General features: G+C 44.4%; 1 protein-coding gene and 1 pseudogene across 1 annotated transcript in view; one reads left to right on the top strand and one right to left on the bottom strand.

Moving 5' to 3' along the window:
- Nucleotides 1-19,069: 19,069 nt before the first annotated feature.
- Nucleotides 19,070-27,282, top strand: part of LOC124594025 (lachesin-like) — a 157,318-nt gene continuing 149,105 nt past the window's right edge. Inside the window, exon 1 of the mRNA XM_047132376.1 lies at nucleotides 19,070-19,213. Within this exon, the coding sequence (XP_046988332.1) occupies nucleotides 19,070-19,213 (144 nt within the window). The remainder of the gene's footprint in view (nucleotides 19,214-27,282) is intronic.
- LOC124597454 lies at nucleotides 23,519-23,636 on the bottom strand (annotated as a pseudogene).

Below are 27,282 nucleotides of genomic sequence, written 5' to 3'. Positions count from 1 at the left end.
AGCTCAAGGCCTTCCTAACCATTTAGAAAGAAAAACCGGAGCTGGAAAATTATTAGTTTAATTACTTTAATAATTTAATTACAAGTATGCAAATTTCTTTAAGTAGCCAGATAAATAGCACTCCATGTCGTGCACGAAGCAACTTGATTAATTCAGGATTGGAAATCGGAGTAAGTGGGTAAGATCAACACCACAGAATTTATCTTACATGTAGGTTATTTATTGTATCCCAGTATTTGGTTGCACATCCTAACTACACATAACTGGTGCCTGACTAGAAATATTTAAGTAAGAATTACGTGAGAATGTAACAGAGCACAGTTTAACTACAGCAAGAAGAGACACAAAAAACGGGTGTGTGAGACAATGATACTATCATCTCCTTTGCATTCATACCATAAAAATAACTCAGTGAGATTCGCATTACGATTCTACGCATGCACTATTCAGGACAGAGGTTTAACCAATGCACGAGGTTGTGCGATAATTATTCATCATACTAACTGCGTCTGCTGCTTGCAAACGGCCGAACTAGAGCACATGGTGCATTCCGAATCAAACTGTTGTGCTGCTTTGTAGAAAGCGCACGAAAGAACAGATATTCTCGCCGAAATTGTACCACATTAAACAAGCAAACTGTTAAAATAAAGCCTACTGCGATGCCGTGGTGGACCAGAAGGGTCACTGATTACCAAACACGTGGCACAAAATCGACACACAAAGACAAAAGCAACTTCCACAAAATATAAGATTAAAAATCATACTCGCTTCGACACATTATTACACTCACGTGCGGTTGAAGTGATTCTAACCAGCTTTTCCTAATCGGATTTACCGTTTGAAATTCTACTTCATCGTTGTTGTTCAAAATGAACAAAGTAACTTCGACGCTTTTAACTCAAACACCAAAAATCGCCTATTTAAAGCAATATAATTATGGCACATTCAGAAAAATAACTCGCTTCACACGCTTCAGTTAAGCTGAAGTTCTTAAGTATTTCACCAGTTAAACATAACGAAGTCCTAACTCAACCTGCTTCTCATCACCTGAAAGCCCCCTTAAGAGCTACGATCCGTACTCACCAAGCGTTCACCGAAGAGTCTCCTTTCTCTTTCGAGGGTACCTAGCTCCCGGTACAGCGGAAGCTACCAGACCCCTCCGTCACCAACCTCACACACAAAAACAGCCTCCGACACAGCCTTCGACTAAGATGGTAAACCTTTCTCTTCAAGTATTGGAAACCTAAGTTGGTCATCCTGTGCTCTCCTTCGAACGAGAAGCAACATCGTCTGCTCCCAGCAGACGATGACCAACTCAGCGTTTCCTACAAAGCAAAACCGAAATCCCACATTAAAACACACGTATACTATTCAATAGGCCTTATTTGAGGGCTCAGTCTTTCTGGAAGAGTTCATGAATTGAGCTAAAATCAGGTAGTAAAGTGAATAAGTTGACCCGAATTCGACAAGCGTCTTATGAGACGACTTCACAGAGACGTTTCAACGCATACACACCTACACGATAAGCTGGCGAAGCCGGCGGTTCTGCAACACAATGAGCAAACTTAAAGCAACTCCCGTTTAGAAATTAAACATCTTTTTCGAGGTACGCTATTGATATTTAAATTCAAAGACGCGTTTCGCGTTTTGTGTAAAAGGCATCTTCAGTGGCTGTTAATTATGTTTCATCTGTCCTGACGATATTCCTGTGTTTCTTCTCTCTCTCTCTCTCTCTCTCTCTCTCTCTTTCCCAACTGGTCGCAGGTTGAAAGACATTTGACAGGCAAAAAGTAATTAACACGCACTTGTACCAACAATGCCACAATAAATTTCTTCCTTATTTTTTGTTAACTGGGCTTGTGCTTACTCTCCCATAACCTCGATATTGACAGGACGCGAAATGCTAACCCGTCCTGCTCTTTCCTAATTCCTGTAAAGACTTCCAGTGGCGACCAAGCGTAATGATAATCAGGTTTCTACGGACCACCGCGACCTTGTTTATGGATTAAAGTTGTCATCTGTGGGACTCAGGGCACTGCTGTAATCAGTCCAATTGCTTACATCACCGCTAGATAGTTGATGCAACGGCTTTGAAAAACCGTGTATCTTCGCGTAAAACGTCTAGGGGGACAACTTCTGTTAGAGATAAAATCTTTTCTGGCGTTTTCACCGAACTAGCAGTGTCTGCTAAGCATGTGTGCTGCATACTGCCTATCCCAGTATATTGACAGAGTGATTTGCAGATAGAAAAACCTTACGAATGAGTGTCTCCAAGCAGAGAAGAGTGTTTTAGAAGCGAATCAGGAACTTCAGTTTTGATCGGACTGCTACCTTTCACGCGGTGCAGATGCGTGGATTATAGGCAACAGACACTGCATACGCATGCCACGGAGTATCTACACCCTGCTGCCTCTCAGGGACATAATCGATATAAAAAGACACCAAGCGTCACTCCTAGACGTTTGATGCAGAGGCTCAAACACCATATATAAGTTTATATAAATCATCACCTTTCTGAGAGCCTGTGTTCTAGATTTGTCTCCAACTCTATAGGCTGTGCCTTATGGGCCGACGGGTTAAAATACTATTTAAGTTTACCATTTTTCGACGTTAACGGGCCCACATGATGCTACAAAGGTGTAGGCAATGTCCACACGCTGGATAATGGCGTACCTGTTCGCTTCATTCGATGGTCAAATACAATAAGGCAAACACAACGCGACACTATACAGTGCGGGGTGTCCCATATTGCCACTGTGGTCGAGTACTTGTCTAAACTGGACTGATCTACAAAGCCTGCGTCCTGCCACAGAGTAATGCATTCTGTCCTGACTTAATCCTTCGATGTAAAGAGACATGCAGTCACACCTTGCGCAGAGTAGTGCATTCCGTCCGTACTGAATCCTTCGGTGTAAAGAAACGAAGCAGTCACGTCTTCCACAGAGTACTACATTCAGTCCGGGCTGAGTTATTCAGTGTAAAGAAATAAAGCGGTAAACCGAATTCTAACTGTATATTGACTGGACGCGTCCCAGCGTCTCCCCGGCCGCTACCCATTAACCGCCAAGCGTTGTAGTACTGAAGCAACGTTCGCCACTATAGATGCTTTGCTTATCGCTTTTTACTAAGCCTTTTTTCCCTTTATTGGAAAGTGTCATTGTAATCTATAGTAGTAAACTGCCAAAAGGATCCCGGTTGCACGTCTCCTATCTAAAAGAGTTCTAGGGACAACAAGAATTGGGCTTCCAGTGTTTCATATTATTAATTTTTGAGAACACTTATCTTGGAGAAGAGCGGTTTTTTTTATTCTTACAAACAAACATCAACATGAGCGGTCATAACTGCAAGAAACTTCTTTTGTTTTTATTAGGTTCCGGGACAGTTAGCGTTCGTGGATTCGTAGCTCCTACTCTGTTCATAGCCACCGTCTACCATAATGGTGTGAGGTCTGAAGATGGTCTAAAACGGACTGAAATTGGCAACCTCATAAAAAAAAAGAAGTTTCTTGCGGGTTGTGTCTGTTCTTATACATTTTTCATATTATCACTGACCACATTTAAAACAAAAATCCACTCATTAATAGGTACAATCTTACGTTAAAGGTTTACCATAAAAAATGAAGTACAGGGCGTTTCAAAAAGAAAGAGCAGATTTCAAACATTTATTTCTCAAAAACTACAAATGATAGAAACACAATTCAAACGTTTCTTGTCAGAGAAAGGTTCAAAGTTTTTCAATGGTCCGCGCAGAAGTTCCATGCAAATCCGCAGTGGCGCTGGCGTTTGTTTGTAGGAAAATGGCGACGACACCACAGGAACGATCATTTTGCGTGCTGCAATTTGCAAAGTTAGAGTCCATTGTTGGTGTGCAACGTGCATTCCGCCGTCAATTCAACAAACAGCCGCCTCGTCATAAGCAAATTTATGAGTGGCATCACAGATTCGTAGAAGATGGTTGCATCTGCAAGCGAAAAAGCACGGGTCGTCCACGCACATCGGATGAAAATGTCGAGCGTGTCCGTGCAGCTTACGAAAGGAGCCCTAGAAAATCCACGACACGGGCAAGTCACGAACTAAACATGTCTAAAACAACGGTATGGCGCGTTCTGAGTAAGCGTCTGCACATGAAGCCGTACAAACTGCAGTTATTGCAAGCATTGCGTCCTGACGACCACAACAAAAGGTTCGAATTTTCAACTGCAATTCTACAGGACATGGAAGAGGACAATTTTGCCGAACGATTAATTTTTTCAGATGAATCAACGTTTCACATTTCTGGTAAAGTTAATCGGCATAACGTACGAATTTGGGCGAGTGAAACTCCGAGGGACGTTATTCAACATGAAAGAGACTCACCAAAGGTTAACGTCTTTTGTGCAATTTCGGTAAACAAAGTTTATGGACCTTTCTTTTTCATGGAGAAAACTATCACAGGAACCATTTACCTGGACATGTTAGAAAACTGGCTATTTCCTCAACTTCAGGAAGATTCAAATCACTTCATCTTCATGCAAGATGGCGCCCCACCACACTTCTCTGAACCTGTACGACGGTACCTAAATAACACCATTCCAGGACGGTGGATTGGAAGAGCAGGAGCACAAGATCAATGTCATCGTCTGTGGCCTCCCAGGTCACCAGACCTTACTCCCTGCGATTTTTATTTGTGGGGGTACATAAAGGACTGTGTTTATGTCCCACCTATGCCCGCTACTCTTCAAGAGGTACGACATCGAATTGTTGCGGCCGTGAATTCGGTAACTAAAGACCAGTTGCGTCGTGTGTGGCAAGAAATGAGATACCGGTTTGATATTTGTCGTGTAACAAATGGTGCTCATATTGAGGTACAGTTTTGATATTTGTTGTGTAACATTTGGTACTCATATTGAGTGAAGGACCGTTGGAATTGTGTTTCTATCATTTGTAGTTTTTGAGAAATAAATGTTTGAAATCTGCTCTTTCTTTTTGAAACGCCCTGTATTAGAGTTAAAAACGGTGCATATATCCTGAGGCAGCGTAACTCAAGACGAGCAAATTACCCAAACCATATTCAACCATTATTTGAGAATTAAGCCATTTGGCGACTTCCAACTAATTTTACAGGTAATTTCATACCTTCTCTAAATTGTTTTTCGCAGCATCAGGCATGAAATTTTAATTTATTTCTTCTTTACTGTTTTACACATAATTCTTTAAATAATAGGGTAGGAGGTTAGTGGTATGATTCAAGGCACTTCGATAATAATGGCAGTTAGAGAATATTGTTCGACCATTACCGTATCTTTTTTCGGCTGAAGGCTCGTTTATTTTATCTCTGACATGATACATGCGTAGATATACCAAGAGTTACCGATAGCTTCTGACATTCGTTTGACGTCACTTTGCATTGGCCTCGTAAGACTGACTTGTTTTATTTCTTCGCTCTGGCGTAATCCACCTCCATAAATTGTAAGCAGAAACTGAGATGTGATAGATACATGGTACCACGTACCTCCTGCTCACTATTACCTGCTTCCGCTTATGGTTCTGTGCAAGTGTTGAAAATCATGAAATTATGAAGTTCCACATTTTTAATAGTTTTAACGTCGGCAGCACCGGCTGTCTTCTTGCAAACTCCAGCGTGGTGAGTCCGGAGCGTTCGTGGAACCGCGCTTGCCTTCAGCGACGCGTGACCCAGGGGGTCACGTTCTATTGCGGCCTCTTGGAACAGTTTGTTGCCGTCCCGATCTTCTTGCATCCACGTGACGATAGCGTCACGGCGTTATTTTTGCCTTCGCTCGAGACGCTTATGGTAGTGAAGGTGTCCGCTAGGCTATTCATCCTTCTCGAGAAACTTCCAGTGACGCACTTCCAGTGAAAGTAACGCATTGTCTTTCACAACTGGTCACTACAACTAACAGAGCACGACCAAGATGTGTCAGCGTGTGTTTTATTCTCTCTGCGCGTTATGACTCGTATGTGGCTCTGAAGGATTAACTGTCCTGTTTTGTAAGCGGTTTTCACTTCGTAGACGCTTATCTATAATGTAGAAAGTGCTACATTGTAGCATGTGGTGAGGGACTCCTTTTTTAATAGTGGCTAAATTATTTCTGACTTCTTTATGCATCGTGTAGTGTCTTTAAACCTTCAGAATTATTGTTGAATACCTCGTAATCATCCTGTGACTTTGAACTTACACTTTCAACCAGTCGTTAACAACGTGACAATGCATTTCTCTCGTTGGGAGAAATATGTTCGTCACCAGGGTGACTGTGTTGAGAAATAAATAAGTAGACATGCGTAATAAAGATGCAGCTTGTAAGTTATTTTTGTTGTATTTAAACAGCTTTAAGAGCTTTAACACAAAAAATTCGAAGCCATCACTTTTCAGCATTCCCTAATATAACTTCCATACCTATACTCTCGTTTGTGGCGCACCCCGTTTTCTCAAATGCTTGTTATCTTATATTTAAGATAATTTCTCAGTTAAGTAGTTTTTCCCTATTTTGCACAGTTTCAACCAGAAAGATTGAAAAACACATTAAGTTAATTTCTTCATTTAATTAAGCAGTTTCTCAAATTAATTCGATGTGTTTTTTGTTTTTGACAGTTTCAATCACAGAGTCAGTCAGATCCGACATCGATACCGTTTCTCGTTGCACTCTTGCATATTCTCGGAAATTTTCTTTCTCTTTCTTGTTTACCTCTTTAATCTGCAACTTAATCGGAATCTTTTCCATTATTAGTTGAATGTAGCACGTATTACAAATTGTTTGTTCGTTTCTCTGGAATACCACAACCCTCAATACTAAAGTTATCAAAACCATCAAAAATGTTCTATACATCTGCAAGGTAGTAAAATACTAGTGATTTTCCTTTAACAAATGGAAAGTAAAAATTGATTTTAGACTGTTTTAGATTTTCTAAAGACAAACTGTTTGCATGTTTTTCCCAGTCACACAAAAACACATAAGACGTAGCTTCTAACAAATACAAAATTTGTAGTGATTCTCCAGCAGAAAGAGGTTCCTACTCAATGGTCTGAAGATGACCACAGTAGTGGTCGAAACCGGTCACCTTAATAAATAAATCGTGATCAAGACTGCTTTTAATAGTAAATATTTGTAAGTCATTGATCACTGCCACTCCCATAATGCATTCAAAAGTAATTCCTTTATTTTTAACATAATCAAGGCAATTTTGCAGCAAAATGAATAAAGAACCAATCTATCCACCGGAAAGACAACCCATCAGCTTACATAGAAATTCAGTCTTGCTGTCAGATTTTTTACCCTGTTACTCCTGCAGTTTACACTGAAAAGTATCACAGTGTTTGATAATAGTCCTTAAGATGATTGTGGGATTCCAGATAAACATTCCTCCGATTAAGCGAGTACAACGGCGAACTCTTCGGTTTCATGCGCGGTTCACAGCGTTAACAGTAACGACAGCATCGCAATTTAAAAATTTATTGCAGCACGAACCACCCATCTTTCTAAAACGCTGGAGGCGCATTTACATGGAGATAATCATTCTTCGACCTACGTAGGCCTTTTTTGAGCTAATTGCGCTCCATTTCGAGCTATCGCCTGCAAATTGAGGGCTGTCACAGCCGTGAAGTGGCGGCAGATGCACTCCGGAGTTAAATATGGAGCGGCGGTGGTCGTTTGTGGTGGAGCCCATTTGCGTAGAGCGCCTCATTGGTCAGACATGAGTAACGCACGTGCGCCCTGCAATTAAAGCCTCCTCTCGCCCCTTCAGCAGAGTAATGGCCGAGCAGGTGAGGAAATAATAAGCTGCCACGGCAGTCGCGCTCTTCTGATTAATCAGTTGCCATGGGGAAGTATAGGGGAGCTCCAACAATGGAGGACTGGTTTAAGCTGCCGTCCAAGTGCTCAGACCGTGCTTTCCGATGAAAGGAAAAAGAAATGGCTGTTTATTCACTGCACTGCGAAACTGAGGTAAATTCACAACAGGTGTCCAAACTTTTTCTTCACTGCTTTTGCCAGCGTTATCGATATTTTATTTTAATGGACGTTCTCTTCGTATTTACACTATGGCATGTCTAGAGAAGAAATCAAAAATTCTCAAAGTCTTATCGAAATATGTTTCCTATATACATTTTATTTTGCTGGTGAGAAGATGTTATACTGTTGTCGACACTGGAACGGTATTCGGGAGCTGCGGAGATCCTGTTCCTCGTTCGACTGTCCTGTCTTTGGGTTCCTGTCGGTAAATCAGGTGGAAGCTGTTACTGTTTCTTTAGCCAGGCGTTGACGGATGGACTCTCCGTGAAGCACATTTTATTAACCTGGCTTACGCCTCATGACTCCCAGGTTAGCCGGCGTACTTGGCGTGAACAACCGATCACTTGCTCAGCCATGATGATTAGCATTCGGCTTCTTTTTCTGTTTCAGGCGCCTCGGCTAAGCCATCGTTTTCTTCCTGCTGCGCTTGTAGATAGCACTTGCGACGTGTCACTCCTCAGTGAAAAACCTACAGCTACTGAAACCCATAATTAATTCTGGAATGTCTAACCCACTATTTAATCAGACTCGTCTATCAAATAACTGTGATGTTTACTGCATGGGTAGAATCATCCGACCTTGTGTAACCGCTTTCGTAGGCAGCTTTTATAACAAGCTCTTCACTGTCGAATACCAGCTGATTCGTGTCACCAAACCCCTGGTGCATCATAGTCACGTAGCGGCGAGAATGTTTGACATGTGCCCTACTGCACCTAAATGTATATTGCTTACTAAAGCGCACTGCCTGCCACGAAAGTATCTGTTCTCTCTGTCTTCATCTATTATCTGCAAACCCCTCTGAAGAGCATGGCAGAGGGTACGTCCCACTACACCGGGTATTACGGCTTTCCCCGTTCCATTCACATATAGAGTATGGAAAACGATTTTTTAAATGCGTCTGTGCGTTTTGCAGTTCATCCAAGCATGTTCTCAAGATCCCTATGGGAGGGATATGTAGGGGTTGTAGCATCTTCCAAGTCATCATTTAAAGGCGGTTCTTGAAACGTTGTTAGTAGGCTTTCTCGGGATTGTTTCAGATTCTGCCAGTTCATTTCTTTCAACATCTCAGCGACACAGTCCCGCTGGCCAAACAAACCTGTGACCATTCGTGCTGCCCTTCTCTGTATGCGATCAATATCCCCTGCTCGTTCTATTTGTTATAGGTCGCACACACTTGAGCCATATCCTAGGAAGGGTGATTTGTAAGGTAAGCAATCTTCTTTGTAGACTGATTGCATTTCGCTAGTATCGTGCAAAGAAACCGAAGTTAAGCACCGTCGGAAATGGAGGGCACTTGAATGGAACCTCACCTACTATGCTACGTCATTTTCATTTTACCGCCATTTATTCTCCATTCTTTACTTGAAAGTGATCCTTACGCGACGGATCAACATCATGTCTGTAAACATTGCTACAACCAGAAATTTATGTAACACGGAAGGCGCCATTCTTTTCAAAATTCGATCACTTTCTTAACATGAGCCAAAACATTATGACCACTGCCCACCCGCGTGGTTGAATGGCTCCTGGTGATATTGCTAGCACGTGACGCAGTAAGGAAGAAATGTAAGCGGAAGTGAGACGAATGGGCAGCCAAAAAAATGGTTCAAATAGCTCTAAGCACTATGGGACTTAACTTCTGAGGTCATCAGTCCCCTAGAACTTAGAACTACTTAAACCTAACTAACGTAAGGACATCACACACATCCATGCCCGAGGTAGGATTCGAACCTGCGACCGTAGCGGTCGCGCGGCTCCAGACTGCAGCGCCTAGCACCGCTCGGCCACTGCGGCCGGCTCAGGGTTCGAACCTGCGACCGTAGCAGCAGAGCAGTTCCGGACTGAAGTGCGTAGAACCGCTCGGTCACAGCGGCCGGCGCACAACGGGCAGTCATTATAGCGAAGATACAGGCCGCGAATGCGAAAATCCTAGATATAAGACGTTTTGACAAAGGGCACATTTGTGGCACTGCGGCTGGAAACTAGAATCTCTAAAACGGGGAAGCTTGTCGCCTCTTCGCGTACTACTGTCGTGAGCGCGTATGGAAAGTGGTTGAAGGATGGTGAAATAACGAGTAGGCCGCTTGGTATTGGACGGCCACGTCTCATCACAAAACGTAGCGGTCGGAGAATCCCCCACTGTGTAATTCAGGACAGGCAGCGATTTGTGGTAGATCTGACGACAGAGTACAATGCTGATGCAGGCACAATTGTTTCGAAGTACACAGTTCAAAGGCTACTGTCGGAGCTCCACATCACACGACTCCTACGTGTTCCAGTGTTGACCCAACGACATCGTCAGTTACGGTTGCAGTAGGCGCAGCATCACTGAGTTTTCACCGTAGACCAATAGAAACGTGTCGCCTATCGAATGAATCGCATTTCTTGTTACACCAGGTCTATGGTTGAGTTTTTTGGACAACATGATTGTGGAGAGAAGCAGCGATTAGTATGATTAATCAATAATTCAAAAATCGCATTTATTATTATTATTATACCGCCAACCGTTTTCAACCCGACGTAGGGGCCATCTTCTAGGCGTTTACACCATTGGTCGACTGCAGGTGGTGTCACTCCTGTGTACATAACGGCAGGAAACTATAGTCATCCAGCCGAATGGCTCCACGAAACATGCGCCCCGCCACAGATGCAGGCCAGTGGCGCAGAATTATGCTATGGGGTATACTGAGTTGGGCTTCCGTGGGATCTGTGGTGGTAATCGAATGCGCCGTGACGGCAGTGAACTATGGGAACATTATGCGGACCACCTGCATCGCTTCGTGCTTGAAGTCTTTCCCTATGGCGACGACGTCTTCCAGCAGGATAACTCTCCGCATTGCAAGGTTAGAATCGTGCTAGACTGGTTTATAGTGAACGCACATTGATGTCCTGGCCAGGAAATGTGCCTGATGTGTACCCACTGGAACACATATCGGAGGCCAGCTGCGTGCCCGTGAACAACCATTTCCTAATTTACGGAGGGAATTGCTTGACCTGTGCGTAAACATTTGGTGCCACACACTTAATCCATGCCAAGCAGAATCTCTGTTGTACTATGTTTGAAAAGTGGAATAACACGCTATTATTAAACAGTTGGTCATAATGTTTTGGCCTATCGTGTAGTAAAGCAAATTATCCATGAGTACACTTCAACCGCTGTTAATATCATAACATCGACATGAGAAGTTTCGATCTCGGACGGGGCGAGATATCTCTGTTCTGAGAGCATTTTAGGAGCGCGCTGGCCGCCGCGGGCCACGGCTGATCCTCATAATCCTCCCCTCCCCTTTGATCCTGAGTATGCGGTACCCTATCGCACTCGTAGTCGGACTGCTCACGTCGCTGCGGAAACGAGGCCTTTTGTTGCGTCCTGCGGCGAGGATTAGCGTCCTGGCGCACTCGTGCCCCCCTCACAAAGACACGGCGCTGGCTGTGCCCTGACATGATGGAACGCGGCATCGCGACTCGTCTTGCCGGAGGGCACGGCGTTCAGTCCAGGAGGACGGTGAAAGCATTTTAGGGCGAGAGCGGAATGCTGTTTCTTTCCGGCGGCGATGCTTTTGTGATGTTGACAGGAAAGGAACTTGTAAGAACTAAATACATTTCTCGTGATTCATTTAAAAAGTTACAATAAATCTTTGTGTGCGGTTGTTGCCATCGTTCCATATTCAATCAACTACAAAAGTTTAATAGTTTCGTTCTCCTGCTGTTGAGCCAATGACTGTGCAATAGAGGATCTAGAATACGTAGGATAGTTCCAAGAAATTGTAAGTGTATAGCAGATCTTGAGTCTCAAGACGATGAAAAATCGAAACTTAAGCCACAATTTGCTTCGAATGATTTCACTGCTTATATTCTTTGTTTGTGCTATTTCTTACACCGTAAATAGGAGTAATTTGTGTTACGATGCCGACAGGGGTGGCCGAGCGCTTCTACGCGCTACAGTCTGGAACCGCGCGACCGCTACGGTCGCAGGTTCGAATCCTGCCACGGGCTTGGACGTGTGTGATGTCCTGAGGATAGTTAGGTTTAAGTAGTTCTAAGTTCTAGGGGACTGATGACCTTAGAAGTTAAGTCCCATAGTGCTCAGAGCCATTTGAACCATTTTGTGTTATGATAAAAGGAGAATGGCGCAATTAGTAAAGCCATATTTAACGTATTGACATCATCCCGCATCATTTCATTTTATCTCGCTATCAGCCTCATCTCAAAATATTGAAAAAAATGGTTCAAATGGCTCTGAGTAATATGGGACTTAACATCTGAGGTCATCAGTCCCCTAGACTTAGAACTACTTAAACCTAACTAACCTAAGGACATCACACACATCCATGCCCGAGGCAGGATTCGAACCTCCGACCGCAGCAGCAACGCCGTTCCGAACTGAAGCCCTAGAACCGCTCGGCCACAGTGGCCGGCCAAAATATTGAATTCAAATTAAATAATGCAAATACTTAATTCTATTGCAACCACGAAAAATGTATAAAGCCCGAAGCAAAGATATATCTGAATTGCAGAGTAGCAAGAAATAAGTTTATGAACACGATTATATTAAAAAAATAGTTTATTAACATGAGTCAATCGTTTTAATATTTTCTGTGAGTTCCTTATTCGGTAACAGATGGTCTGTTGCAGACTGGTTACGCTGATTTTCATAGGATGTATTTTGCATATTGAAACTGAACTTGAATATCTGCTTCGATTTATTTTTGTACTATACTGTATTTTTTTTTAATTTTGAGACACGATAGTAGCATATACAGGGTATAACGGGTATAAGTTCAGGAATTTTTATATGTGGTACCTTAATATGTACATAGATCGTTATGTTGGTTCTTTTTTTCACAGATAGTTATGTTGGTTCTTTTTTTCTCTGTGTCGTGTAATTTCCACACAAAGAACGACACAAACTTTACGACATGATGTTTTCTGCACCACTAAGTGGACCATGCCTGTCAGTATAGACTAACCGTTTTGCGTCCACGCGTCCATACTTCAACACTTGACCTACTGCCCAAGTCAAGATAAGCATTAAATGGTCGCTCTTGCCACGTGTACTTGGAGGTACTAACCAGCCTAAAATTTTCTTTTCAATTAGAGTCTAATTAAAAAGACGCTCAGCAAAGGAAACGAATGGGCGACTAGGGCGGACGAGGCAATTACACCGACGCCACCACAGACGCCGACGCCAGCGTCTCACCGACTGCTGACGCGGGGGCGCGGACCGCGAAGAGAACTCCTCGCGAGGGGAAGGGATTTAAGACGGCCGCCCGCACTCAGGAGCTCAGTTCGTCAGCGCACCTGACGGTGGCGACATGTCTGATCGCCGAAATATTGTGCCCGTTGCACACTATGGATCGGCAGTACACCCGTGGACTGTTCGAGCAAGAAATACGCCGGGAGAAACTGAAGAATCACACAAAAAAATGAACCACGTAACTATTTTTTGGTAAGCTAATTACAATTCTGTGATTACTTCTCGTAAGTGTTGGCACTGCTCTGTTGCGTGGATTCCATTATGTTCTTAAGAAGAAACTATGTCTCAACTTGGGGAAGGATACGGTACTTTATGGTTTAGTATGTAAATGTTCATGAAAACTGAAATACTCGGAACGGAACGTAATCCGGTTGCCGTTAACAAATTCACTTTAGAGGTCAGCCGTTTCAGTGGTTGTAATGTTACTATAATGTAGTTGTTTTAAAATAAATAATAAGTGAAGTTCAGGGTACTAAACAATATGTTTGTTTTTGCGTTTGCAGGTGAGGAGCGGTGTGGATGCGAGCCAAACACAGCAGCGACCACCCGGCGCTCTGTGAGTACAGTAGAGCAGAGCGCTAGTGCAGTACAGAGCTCAGCTCCTGTGTGGGCTGCTGGCGCGTCGATGCGTGGCGTGGCGGTCGTAATTATGACGTAGTGCGGTGCGGTGCGGCTCCGTATGCGGAGACCACACGCAGACCGCCGTAACGCACTAATGTCTCCAGCCGCAGCAGTTGTCAAGATTTATGGGACTCGGTACTCACCAGCTGCGAGAGGCGGCAAGGGAATGCTGAGGGTCTATACGAGTCGCCGCCGAGTTGTTGGCAAAGGGGTGGCTGGTACCGACCTGTGATATCCGAATCGTTTTAAGTGGACGCCCTCGGCACGTACTATATGCACGCTGTAAGGAAACTCGCGGCCGAGTGGCTGACGGGAGTACTTGAATCGATAGAAATCGAGTGACGTCAACTAGTACTGAGTAATTGTTGGTCGCTGCCAACATGAGACAGTAGTGTGTCTGCATCTACGAAAGCACGATTGACACACTGAGGTAACGCTCGTTGTAACATTTTGTGTAATTCAGATTTAAGTACTCTTATTTACGTATATACATACACTAAACTTAGCTAGCTTAAGTTGGTAGCGATCAGAATGAAGTGATCGTCGGTTAACGGCGTTCGATTTCTATCGGTCCAGATACTTCCACCAGCCTCCACGCCGAATGTCTAAGTATGCGTTCACAGTATGCGCAGTTGTACGCATACTCAAAAATCAAAGGTCTTTCCCAGGGTATTTGCGATCTGGTGTTTCAGTATGCCCTTGTCACATACGGCAACGCGGAATGTGAAATTCTATATACACAGACGGAAAAAAATCACAACACCAAAAAATAACTGATGTAGAGTAATGAAATTTCGAGAATACGTTGGCCTAGGTAAAATTTTTCAGTGATTAACATTGCAGGATCACAGATTAATGTAGCCGCGGGATAAACCATTGCAAATGTGACACGCGGATGCATTAATAATCGGTGTAACCACCAGAATGTTGAATGCAACCATGATGCATTGTGTCGTACAGGTGCCGAATGCCAGTTTGTGGAGTGGAGTTCCGTGCCTGTTGCACTTGGTCGGTAAACACAGGGTGTTTGTGGATGACGCTGAGGTTGTTGTCTGATGATGTCCCATATGTGCCCAATTAGAGACAGATCTGGTGATAGAGCGGGCCAAGGCAACACGTCGACACTTCGTGCAGCATGTTGGGTTATAACAGCGGTATATGGGCGAGCGTTAGCCAGTTGGGAAACTCCCCCTGGAATGCTTTTCATGAATTGCAGCACAACAGGTTGAACCAGCCAGTTGACATACAATTTTGCAGTCAGAGTGCGTGGGATATGTAAGGTTTTCATTTGACTCACCACCTGTTTTTCCTGAATTGTTAAACCGTGGCTTATATAAATCCCTAACTTTTGAATACTTTCATATTTGTCGTCACAAGCGCTTAAGAGTTACGTACTGTTGCGTCATTCGTGACCACAACAATCACCGAAAACTCGAAATGTAGATCTGTATCTACGAGTTTTAATAACAGCCATTTTCCTCAATTAAGACCGTAAATTCAACTACATACCTAGGAATTACAGTCACGAACAACTTAAATTGGGACGAACACATAGAAAATGTTGTGGGGAAGACGAAGCAAAGACTGCGTTTTATTGCCAGAACTCAGGGGAAGGCTTCATGCTCACTCTGTGCTGCGTTTTCTGTGGTTATTGAGTCACTATTATTTTTTTTAAAAAAAATATAAACAACTCAGTCCTCTCAATATTTCGTGAATCATAACAACTTCAAATTTTGTTGCTATGTGACTGAGGAGATTAGTATGCGTTGTTTGCAGATGAGAAGATATACACTACCGGCCATTAAAATTGCTACACCACAAAGATGACGTGCTACAGACGCGAAATTTAACCGACAGGAAGAAGATGCTGTGGTATGCAAATGATTAGCTTTTCAGAGCATTCACACAAGGTTGGCGCCGGTGTCGACACCTACAACGTGCTAACATGAGGAAAGTCTCCAACCGATTTCTCATACACAAACAGCAGTTGACCGGCGTTGCCTGGTAAAACGTTGTTGCGATGCCTCGTGTAAGGAGCAGAAATGCGTACCATCACGTTTCCGACTTTGATGAAGGTCGGATTGTAGCCTATCGCGCTTGCGGTTTATCGTATCGCGACATTGGTGCTCGCGTTGGTCGAGATCCAATGACTGTTAGCAGAATATGGAATCGGTGGGTTCAGGAGGGTAATACGGAACGCCGTGCTGGATCCTAAAGGCGTCGTATCACTAGCAGTCGAGATGACAGGCATCTTATCCGCTTGGCTGTAACGGACCGTGCAGCCACTTCTCGATCCCTTAGTCACCATATGGGGATGTTTGCAAGACAACAACAACAACCGTCTGCACGAACAGTTCGATGACGTTTGCAGCAGCATGGACTATCAGCTCGGAGACTATGGCTGCGGTTACCTTTGCGCTGCATCACAGGCAGGAGCGCCTGCGATGGTGTACTCAACGACGAACCTGGGTGCACGAATGGCAAAATGTCATTTTTTCGGATGAATCCAGGTTCTGTTTACAGCATCATGATGGTTGCATCCGTGTTTGGCGACATCGCGGTGAATGCACATTGGAAGCGTGTGTGCATTCGTCATCACCATACTGGCGTATCACCCGGCGTGATGCTTGGTTACTTATCTCGGTCACCTCTTGTTCGCATTGACGGCACTTTGAACAGTGGACGTTACATTTCAGATGTGTTACGATCCGTGGCTCTACCCCTCATTCGATCTCTGTGAAATCCTACATTTCAGCAGGATAATGCACGACCGCGTGTTGCAGGTCCTGTACTGGCCTTTCTGGAAACAGAAAATGTTCAACTGCTGCCCTGGCCAGCAGATTCTCCAGATCTCTCACCTATTGGAAACGTCTGGTCAATGGTGGCCGAGCAACTGGCTCGTCACAATACGCCAGGCACTACTCTTGATGAACTGTGGTCTCGTGTTGATGCTGCATGGGCAGCTGTACCTGTACACGCCATGCAAGCTCTGTTTGACTCAATGCCCAGGCGTATCAAGGCCGTTATTACGGCCAAAGGTGGTTGTTCTGGGTACTGATTTCTCAGGATCTATGCACCCAAATTGCGTGAAAATGTAATCACATGTCAGTTTTAATATATTTGTCCAATGAATACCCGTTTATCATCTGCATTTGTTCTTGGTGTTGCAATTTTAATGGCCACAGTGTACCTGTAGTGTACAAACGTCTCAAAAATGAGATCGACAGGAAGTGCAAAATGGCTAAGCAGGGATCGCTAGAGGACAAATGTAAGGATGTAGAGGCTTGTCTCACTAGGGGTAAGATAGATACTGCCTACAGGAAAATTAAAGAGACCTTTGGAGAGAAGAGAACCACTTGTATGAATATCAAGAGCTCAGATGGCAACCCAGTTCTAAGCAAAGAAGGGAAGGCAGAAAGGTGGAAGGAGTATACAGAGGGTTTATACAAGGGCGATGTACTTGAGGACAACATTATGGAAATGGAAGAGGATGTAGATGAAGATGAAATGGGAGATAAGATACTGCGTGAAGAGTTTGACAGAGCACTGAAAGACCTGAGTCGAAACAAGGCCCTGGGAGTAGACAGCATTCCATTAGAACTACTGATGGCCTTGGGAGAACCAGTCATGACAAAACTCTACCATCTGGTGAGCAAGATGTATGAGACAGGCGAAATACCCACAGACTTCAAGAAGAATATAATAATTCCAACCCAAAGAAAGCAGGTGTTGACAGATGTGAAAATTACCGAACTATCAGCTTAATAAGTCACAGCTGCAAAATACTAACGCGAATTCTTTACAGACGAATGGAAAAACTGGTAGAAGCGGACCTCGGGGAAGATCAGTTTGGATTCCGTAGAAATGTTGGAACACGTGAGGCAATACTAACCTTACGACTTATCTTAGAAGAAAGATTAAGAAAAGGCAAACCTACGTTTCTAGCATTTGTAGACTTAGAGAAGGCTTTTGACAACGTTAACTGGAATACTCTCTTTCAAATTCTGAAGGTGGCAGGGGTAAAATACAGGGAGCGAAAGGCTATTTACAATTAGTACAGAAACCAGATGGCAGTTATAAGAGTCGAGGGGCATGAAAGGGAAGCAGTGGTTGGGAAAGGAGTGAGACAGGGTTGTAGCCTCTCCCCGATGTTATTCAATCTGTATATTGAGCAAGCAGTAAAGGAAACAAAAGAAAAATTCGGAGTAGGTATTAAAATCCATGGAGAAGAAATAAGAACTTTGAGGTTCGCCGATGACATTGTAATTCTGTCAGAGACAGCAAAGGACTTGGAAGAGCAGTTGAACGGAATGGACAGTGTTTTGAAAGGAGGATATAAGATGAACATCAACAAAAGCAAAACGAGGATAATGGAATGTAGTCAAATTAAATCGGGTGATGCTGAGGGGATTAGATTAGGAAATGAGACACTTAAAGTAGTAAAGGAGTTTTGCTATTTAGGGAGCAAAATAACTGATGATGGTCGAAGTAGAAAGGATATAAAATGTAGACTGGCAGTGGCAAGGAAAGCGATTCTGAAGAAGAGAAATTTGTTAACATCGAGTATAGATTTAAGTGTCAGGAAGTCGTTTCTGAAAGTATTTGTATGGAGTGTAGCCATGTATGGAAGTGAAACATGGACGATAACCAGTTTGGACAAGAAGAGAATAGAAGCTTTCGAAATGTGGTGCTACAGAAGAATGCTGAAGATTAGATGGGTAGATCACGTAACTAATGAGGAGGTATTGAATAGGATTGGGGAGAAGAGAAGTTTGTGGCACAACTTGACTAGAAGAAGGGATCGGTTGGTAGGACATGTTTTGAGGCATCAAGGGATCACAAATTTAGCATTGGAGGGTAGCGTGGAGGGTAAAAATCGTAGAGGGAGACCAAGAGATCAATACACTAAGCAGATTCAGAAGGATGTAGGTTGCAGTAGGTACTGGGAGATGAAGAAGGTTGCACAGGATAGAGTAGCATGGAGAGCTGCATCAAACCAGTCTCAGGCTGAAGACCACAACAACAGTGTACCTGTTTTTGGTACTTCGACTGCACACTATCTGTTACACACATGTGACTTCTCACGAAACCAAAATCGTCAGTATCACACGAAATGAACTCCTTCCGGGAGATGTTATTAATGGCAGTGAGGCGGCAGCGTTAGCGCGGCCTGGGATGCGTCAGCGATGTTGCGAGTCTCCCGAACCGGAGAGCAGGCGTGCCATGCGGGCCGACGGCGTCGCGCCTGCAAGTCACGTTCTCGGCCTCCGCCGCCGCCGCCGCCGCCGCCGCCGCCACCACGGGATGCGGGCGTTTGGCTGGACTCCAGCGTATTTAGTGGGGCGACACTCCGTCCACAGGCTGTCAGCAAGCAAGCCGACACCCGGCTCATAACGCTGTAGCGCGGCACTACCGATTCTCTCGAAAAAGCCAAGAGGTAAGACGGAACGGTGGAGAGAGTGCCGAATTACGCGGATTATAGCGGCGTTGGTTACTACGAAATAAATAGAAAGCCTATGTGGAAGTGCTTGTTAGTATGAAAGAGCTAGGGCAGATATGAAACAAAAGTGTGATATTATTTGCCTGAATAATAAAAATATGGTGCTCCTATATTCAGTCTTTACCTTAGCTACCCGTTCACGTTAATAATAATTATTTGGGAGGAACTAAAGCTTTTTGTTCAGGATGCGGAAAGGCGTGAGAGGATATGTGCCATTAGGTACATGGTCAGAGGTAATTTGTTAGTCGTAAGATGCCCCTTGTAGCTGTCTTACTCAACTTGAGTTCTATCGCCTAACACACGGATGGGGGAAGGGATGTTATAGCACTGTAGGGTCTCCTGTTTCTCCCCCCCCCCCCCCCCCCCACCGCTATTTTAGTAATATCCCTTGCTCCTTTCAAATAAATGCTGTCAGCATTGTGTCAGACACTGGGACTAAAGTTCAGTACGACACCTATAGGGAGGATCTGACGCCCAAGGAACAAAAAAAATGTTCAAATTTGTGTGCAATCTTATGGGACTTAACTGCTAAGGTCATCAGTCCCTAAGCTTACACACTACTCAACCTAAATTATCCTAAGGACAAAAACACACACCCATGCCCGAGGGAGGACTCGAACCTCCGCCGGGACCAGCCGCACAACCCATGACTGCAGCACCCTCGACCGCTCGGCTAATCTCGCGCGGCCCCAAGGAACATGTGCCTAAAAAATTAGCCATGACCGTGTACCTTGTGGCACATGTCTTTCCACTCCTTTCCACCTGCTGAACAAAAAGCTTTAGTTCCTTCCAAATAATTATTATAAAAATCAAGAGATAGCCGAGATAAAGGCTGAAAACTGAAATACTATCTTTTAATTATTCAGGCAAATAGTATCACTATTCTCTATATGCCTTTTCTTTCATTCTAACAATCAGTTTCACACAGGCTTTCTATTCATTTCGCAGAGGTAACCATTGCCGCTATGCCGGCCGGAATGGCGGAGCGGTTGTAGGCGCTTCAGTCTGGATCCGCGCGATCGCTACGGTTGCAGATTCTAATCCTGCCACGGGCATGGATGTGTGTGATGTCCTTAGGTTAGTTAGGTTTAAGTAGTTCTAAGTTGTAAGGGACTGATGACCACCGCTGTTAAGTCTCATAATGCTCAGAGCCATTTGAACCATTCATTGCCGCTATAATCCGCGTAATTAGGTACTCGTTCACCGTTCCGTCTAACCACTCCGCTCACTAGCGCCAGTCTGCCTTCCCGCGCCCCGCATAGCGGCCGGCGCCAAAACTCTCGCTGCGTCTAGAATGATGGCGGTACCTCCAAGAGGCAAAGTCGATACTGAAACAGTATCGTCTTGTACCCTTACAATCAGCGCAGCTATTCTACTGCTTAGGGTATGGAAATATCACGGTATATGATGTCTCAATACCGCTAGAGTCGGTCCACTTCGGCTCGATACGTTCGTTTATCGAGATGCAAAGTGGCGAATACGAAACGAAGGCTGCTGGCTGCGTGCGTTCGCCGCCGGCTGGCGGCGTTCGGCATGCCCATAAATTCATTAAGCAGCACCCGGGTGAGTGACGTCACGGCGGGGCCATAAATACGTCCCTCAAGTACAGGTCGGAGGGTCGCGGGAGGCCGTTTTTGCCTCGTGCGGCGCCGACAGAAAGCATCGGCCTCCCCGCTGCGTCGGCCGCAACGGGTGGCTGGCCGCGCCACCACGAATAAATAACAGGGGTGCAGGGCCGGTTTCCAGATGGCGGGCGGACCCGTCTGGGATGGGAGAAGCCGGCAGACCTCCGGGCAGCAGTTGCAGACAGCTACGTCGCCGTATGACGGGTTCTATTACTCACCCAGGACACTGCGTAAATCTTTCGCGTATGACACAGTCTTGTCTTCGGCACACGTGAGCGACATTTTTACTGTGCTGGCAACCGGTGCTGAAGATTATACAGTTGGTTCGACAGGATTCAGCTCCGCCTGGAGAGCCACATTACAAAATATCAGCCGACACAAATGTCATAACATGGCAGGCCGTCTACTCATCCTGCCATGTGTTTACAAGTTTATTTTTTTTTTTTTTTATGCCGCCATTTATCAACATCGTCATGGCTATTTCTTCAGAGAGTTCATCGAACCACCTTCAAATAATTCTCTATTATTCAGCTCAGCTTTTCCTTATTTTAATATTATAATCGTTTCTCCCTTTGTAGGTCGACGTCAGCAAAATATTTTTCGCATTCGGAGGGGGAAGTTGCGTATTGAAATTTCGTGAGAAGATTCGACCGCAAGAGAAACTTCTATGTTTTAATTATGTCCACCCTGTATCATGTCCGTGGCAATTTCTCCCTTATTTCTCCATAATACAGTACGTGCTGCCTTTCTTTGAACCTTCTCGACGTACTCCGTTGATCCTCCAAAAGAGGACGGATAAGCGTAGTGTACGCAGCCTCTTCAGTAGGTCTGTTGTATTTTCTAAGTGTTCTGCCAATAAAACGCAGTCTTTGGTTCGCCGTCCCCGCAATATTTTCTATGTGTTCTTTCGAATTTAAGTTGTTCGTAATTGTAACTCCTAGGTATTTAGTTGAATTTATGGCCTTTAGATTTGGTTGATTTCTCGTGTAACCGAAGTTTAACGCATTCGTTTTAGAGTTTAGGGTAAACTGCCAATTTTCGCACCATACTAATATTTTTTCTAAATTGCTCTGCAGTTTGTTTTGGTCCTCTGATGCCTTCACTAGGGGGATGAACGTCACCATCATCAGCAACCAACCTAAGACGGCTGCTCAGATTGTCTCGTAAATAGTTTATATAGATAAGGACACTCAGAGGGCCTATAACACGACCTTGTGGAACGCCAGGAATCACTTCTGTTTTACTCAATGACGTTTACCACGAACTGTGACAGGAAATCACGAATCCAGTCGCATAACTGAGACTATATTCCATAAGCACGCATTTTTTTCTGTGAAACCTCGTAGTCTTATTGAAGGTAGTTAGCAGTCTGACAGCTAATGAATTGGAATTCTCCAGCCACCCATACACCAGTGGAAACCTGAAGCTATCTGCTACCTCTGCGTTGCTGTCTCCGCTGCGCACGGCATTGTGCCTGCCAGGTTGACGTCAAAGTGCTAAAAGTGTCGTATACGTTGAAGAGGGCCGTTGTTGATAAACTCACTGATTGTGTCGTATTTTCCAGGACAATCGCACTGAAGCCAATACATTGCTGCTCTGTCCCAAATGGGTGAAAACAGCGATTTGGAACAGTAATTATGGCTATTGTCGATTCAGTGTAAAGTGAACGGACGAAATGAGAAGGATGATGCTCTTAAAGTTAATGTTTAGTGTTGTTTCATGATTGATAAAATTATAATCGTTTCTGGAAGTTAAGATAATATAGTGTGTCCAATTTTATAGCCTCCGAGATTTCGTTATCTTGAGGCCTGGAACCTTTTTCATCTGACATGTCAAACATCTCGTTCACCATATGTCAAAGTCCGAGGCCCATGTCTGTGCTACATGCAGAGTGAAATTAATTCCCCTTGCAAACACGTCCGCCGTAGACATTTCTTGCAAGAGTCACATTGTTTATGCCATTTATTTATTTATTTATTTTATTTTGTGAACCGAATGACAATCATTCATATCCAAATACCCAGACAGATAACGATTAATTTTAAATTGACCCATGATGCATGGCATCGGTTGAGGTCTGCGTCTGTATTCGGAAATTTATAACATAATGCTTTCTCAGCTTCAGCCTCGTTTATTTTGCAATATTTACTTGCACGACTCTTTTCATTCCGCCGCCTGTTATTTATAAGTCAGTTGTAAATTACATATTTATGTGAAGTGAGGAGACGAGTTATTGCTGGTTGAGCCAATGAGGTATGTTACCAATGTCGTAAGGATTGTTTGAATATGCAATACACTCGTACATAATGGTACTCCGTCGTCAGGCCACGAGTGGCCTACCGGGACCGTCAGACCGCCGTGTCATCCTCAGAGGAGGATGCGGATAGGACGGGCGTGGGGTCAGCACACCGCTCTCCCGGTCGTTATGATGGTATTCTTGACCGAAGCCGCTATTATTCGGTCGAGTAGCTCCTCAATTGGCATCACGAGGCTGAGTGCACCCCGAAAAATGGCAACAGCACATGGCGGCCTGGATGGTCACCCATCCAAGTGCCGACCACGCCCGACAGTGCTTAACTTCGGTGATCCCACGGGAACCGGTGTATCCACTGCGGCAAGGCCGTTGCCTCCGTACATAATGGTGCACACTAAAATAAATCTATCTCTCTGGACAGGGACAATAACATTCGGAACATAACGTAACTTGCACAGCCAACGAAAAATAGTTTCGTCACTTCACATGAATCTGTATGCAGAAGTAAGAGTTTGGCCTCTGATGGTAGCAGCATGCTGCCAAAAAACGCCGTGTCAGTAAATATTGGAAAATAAACGTGACATTTTATAAACATTTAAGCTGTTTATTGTGTAAACAGTGGTGTTTTACAGGCTGTGCTAGTTTTGTACACAGTAAATCACTGTCATTGATTAAGAACGCTGTATTTATTGAGAGTCATTCTTCTTGCGAAATCATCTCTTAGTAACTGATCTTGACACGTAGGATGGTGGTCACAATGCGTGCTGCGGTTTCTTTTATGATCTCATCAGCATGATAATCTTAGGGCACACGGATGAGAACTTGAGTTATACGGTGCATTTTCACAATTCACTCGGCCACTTCCAGCAAAGACTTATTCTTCATCACTACCGCCAGCTACTCGTAACTACGCTTGAGCATCATGCACTAGAGATAAAGGACAATAGATTACGTGTCAACGATGTTCCATCAACAGTAGCTTGTCTGAAGCGTAGCGTTATATACTGTGCCCTATGCAGGTAACTCATGTCGTATTCTAGAAGCATCTGACGTTGATGGCTTCTCACTCGGGCTAATTTAAGTAGTGAATGCGCGATAGCAACCTACAAGAAACATATTTCTATTGGATATGAATCTTTGTATTATTTTATGTCACATAATACTTTTTAAAGATTATTGTCATTATCTCGCTGGAATGGTTATCATATTATAACCCCCAGTCGAAGCTGCCGTTATAGAAACATGTAAGTTATTGATGTTCAGAACGTGTATACGGAAGTGTACTTTCAGGTTATAGGTTTCTATGTACAGTGGCTTACGGAAGACCTTTGTTTTAAATGTCAGTGCGTTATGACATATTTAAGACTTAACGTTTAAAAATCATGCAGTTCTTACTATGTAAAATATATCCGGATAACTCAGTTAAAACCAGATAATTCGCCAAAACGTTTAACTGAAATTGGTGTACAAAGTGTGAGTATCAGCAGAATTGTATTGTTATTTATTATTTAATTGGTATCTACACTCACGAACGTTTCTAATAAGTCGCCTCAAACGGAGTAACTCGTTGCCGGATGATACGTGGCAGAACTTCCGAAGATTAACTCCTGATTTTGACGCTAGTAGGTGAGACGCTTTACCTCACGAAATCTACACCTCAGGCTGAAAATAAATTTCAATGGTCATATTGTTGACATTTAGTAAACAGTAATGAGTGATTAATTATTAGTGTGACACGATAGAGGATGGTCTCTAGGTGAAAGTGCAATTGCAGACCGCATGCCTGCCTTTTGCGCCTGCGAAGGGTACGAACGCAACCTGCACGGCTAGAGTGCGAGACGAGATGCCGCACTGCACATCCGTAGAAAAACTTGGGAGGACGTGGCCGGCTCTGCTGGTGGGCGAGGGGGCAACAGGTGCGTCTGGCGGTGTGTGCAGACCGCTCGCAGAACTGGCTGACGCCCACGCAGCCAAGGCAACAGGTGGCTGGCTGCTCCACTGCTCCAGTCCGTCACGCCGCAACGGCGCGCTTGCTCCCGTTTTATGATCTAGCTTGGTTCAAACGCTTTGCTGTCGATACGCAAGTTTATCTATCTACAGAAGACGGCAACAAGTAGTAGAAACCAAAGTGAGGGAAATAAATTTGTATTGGAAGATAAACTGAAGAAAGACAAACCAATATTACAGAACGAATAGATTTAGGAAAAATCTTTTTTTGATAGTGTAGAAAAGAATTGGAATTCTAAAGGTAGTAGGTATAAAATAATGGAGCAAACGGTTATCTATAACTTGTACAGAAACTAGACTTCAATTATAAGAGTGTTGCGTTAGGCAGGGTTCTAGCCTATCCTGCATGTTACGCAACCTGTATGTGGACCACGCAGTAAAGGAAACTGCGGACAAATCTGGGAAGGGAATTAAAGGTCAAAGAGAAGAAGTAAAAACTTCAAGATACGCTGATGACATTGTAATTGGGGCAGAGGCATCAAAAGTATAACAAGTGTAAAGAAATGAAGTCAAATTACATCAGATGCAGTTGAGGGAGTTATATAGAGAAATTGGTCACTAAAAGTTATAGACGATATTATGCTATGTGGCCAATAACAAACCTGTATGAGAGTGCTTGTTAGTATGAGAGAGCTTGGGCACACAGGGAATACAAGTGTGATATTATTTGGTTGAATAAAAAAAAGATGGTGTTTCAATATTCAGTCTTCATCTTAGCTTCCTGTTCGCGTTAATAATAATTATTTGAAAGGAACTGAAGCTTTTGTTCAGGTGGTGGAGAGAAGTGAAAGGACAAGTGCCATTAGAGTCTGGTGGCAGAAGAGCAGGGTGAGATGACGAATTTAGCAGAGTCTAACTGAGTGGAGAGATGCCGTGCTGAAGAGTGCAGGGCAGTGACGTTAAGGAGATGGCGGCGTAGAGTAGCTTGCAATTATCTGCTAGAGGTGGCACCTCGAAGGGAAATGGTTTTCACCTGTTCTGAAGCCTCTTACATTGCCGTCTTCGTAGATTCTCAAGACAGTCGTCTTGGGTGGGCGGTGGACTCATGGCGTAGTTATCTCCGCTTGTGAATGAGCCGCTAAACTTACGATGCCGAGGGTCTGTGACATCGATACGTATTTGTCCATCGACAGCAAAGATTTAAGAGCCGCAGCAATACTCGTAGGAGCAGCATACACGAGGGGAAGAATGGACCGTTTGTGCCGGTGTAGCATGGTGCGTCGGAGTCGTGCAAGCATCGCCGGGATGTGAAGTCTACGGCGGTAAGCGTGTTTACAACTTTCGGTTTAAGGCAACGCTGGGCTCTGTGAATGGAGTTTGACGGGATCACGGGGAGTCTACACTTTGACGGCCGGTGAAGGCGGGACGTGGGGGAGCTGTCAGAAGTGAGGCTCGCACGTCGACCGGAGGGCGCCAGGGCGTGGCCAGGCCGCATGTAAATGAGAGGGGGGGGGGGGGAAGGGCCTTTGTCTCAGCGTGCCGCCTGTTGAGCCGTCCTGTGCTGCTCGGGGATGTCCGGACCAGACACGCACGCCATGTTAACCGGAGTACACGGCGCTCATTCTGTCAACGGGACGTGCGGCGCAAGGAAGGAGAGGTGGGGGTGGGGAGGGACTCGGGTGTCTTCTCCCTACCAAAAGCTGTGATGTGCCAACTGTGCGAAAAGTGGAAGCTCCGTTCCAAATCACGCTCACAGTAAGTAGTGCTGGTATCAAACAGAACAAAAGGCTCAAAGGTAGAGGAATACTTTGTAGATAAGCATATACTTTTTGTACTTTCGTGGAGGAGCGAAATGTAAATTATTCTTTTATGGCTGGTTTGCATTTCACCTCAGGCAGCACAGGCTAACAATAAGAAGGAAAAAGCTGGGTATGTTCACTGAACAGCGTAAACAATTCGCCTAGAATGCACACCCTATCTGATTTTGGCCTGGGCACTGGATATCACCAAAGTAATAGATACGACAGGGACATTCGAGCCCCTCTAAATCGTCCAATTCTACTGTCAGTGATG

The sequence above is a fragment of the Schistocerca americana genome, chromosome 2 (assembly GCF_021461395.2).
Source record: "Schistocerca americana isolate TAMUIC-IGC-003095 chromosome 2, iqSchAmer2.1, whole genome shotgun sequence".
Classification (NCBI taxonomy): Eukaryota; Metazoa; Arthropoda; class Insecta; order Orthoptera; family Acrididae; genus Schistocerca; species Schistocerca americana.
This window is presented reverse-complemented; position numbering and strand designations above follow the sequence as displayed.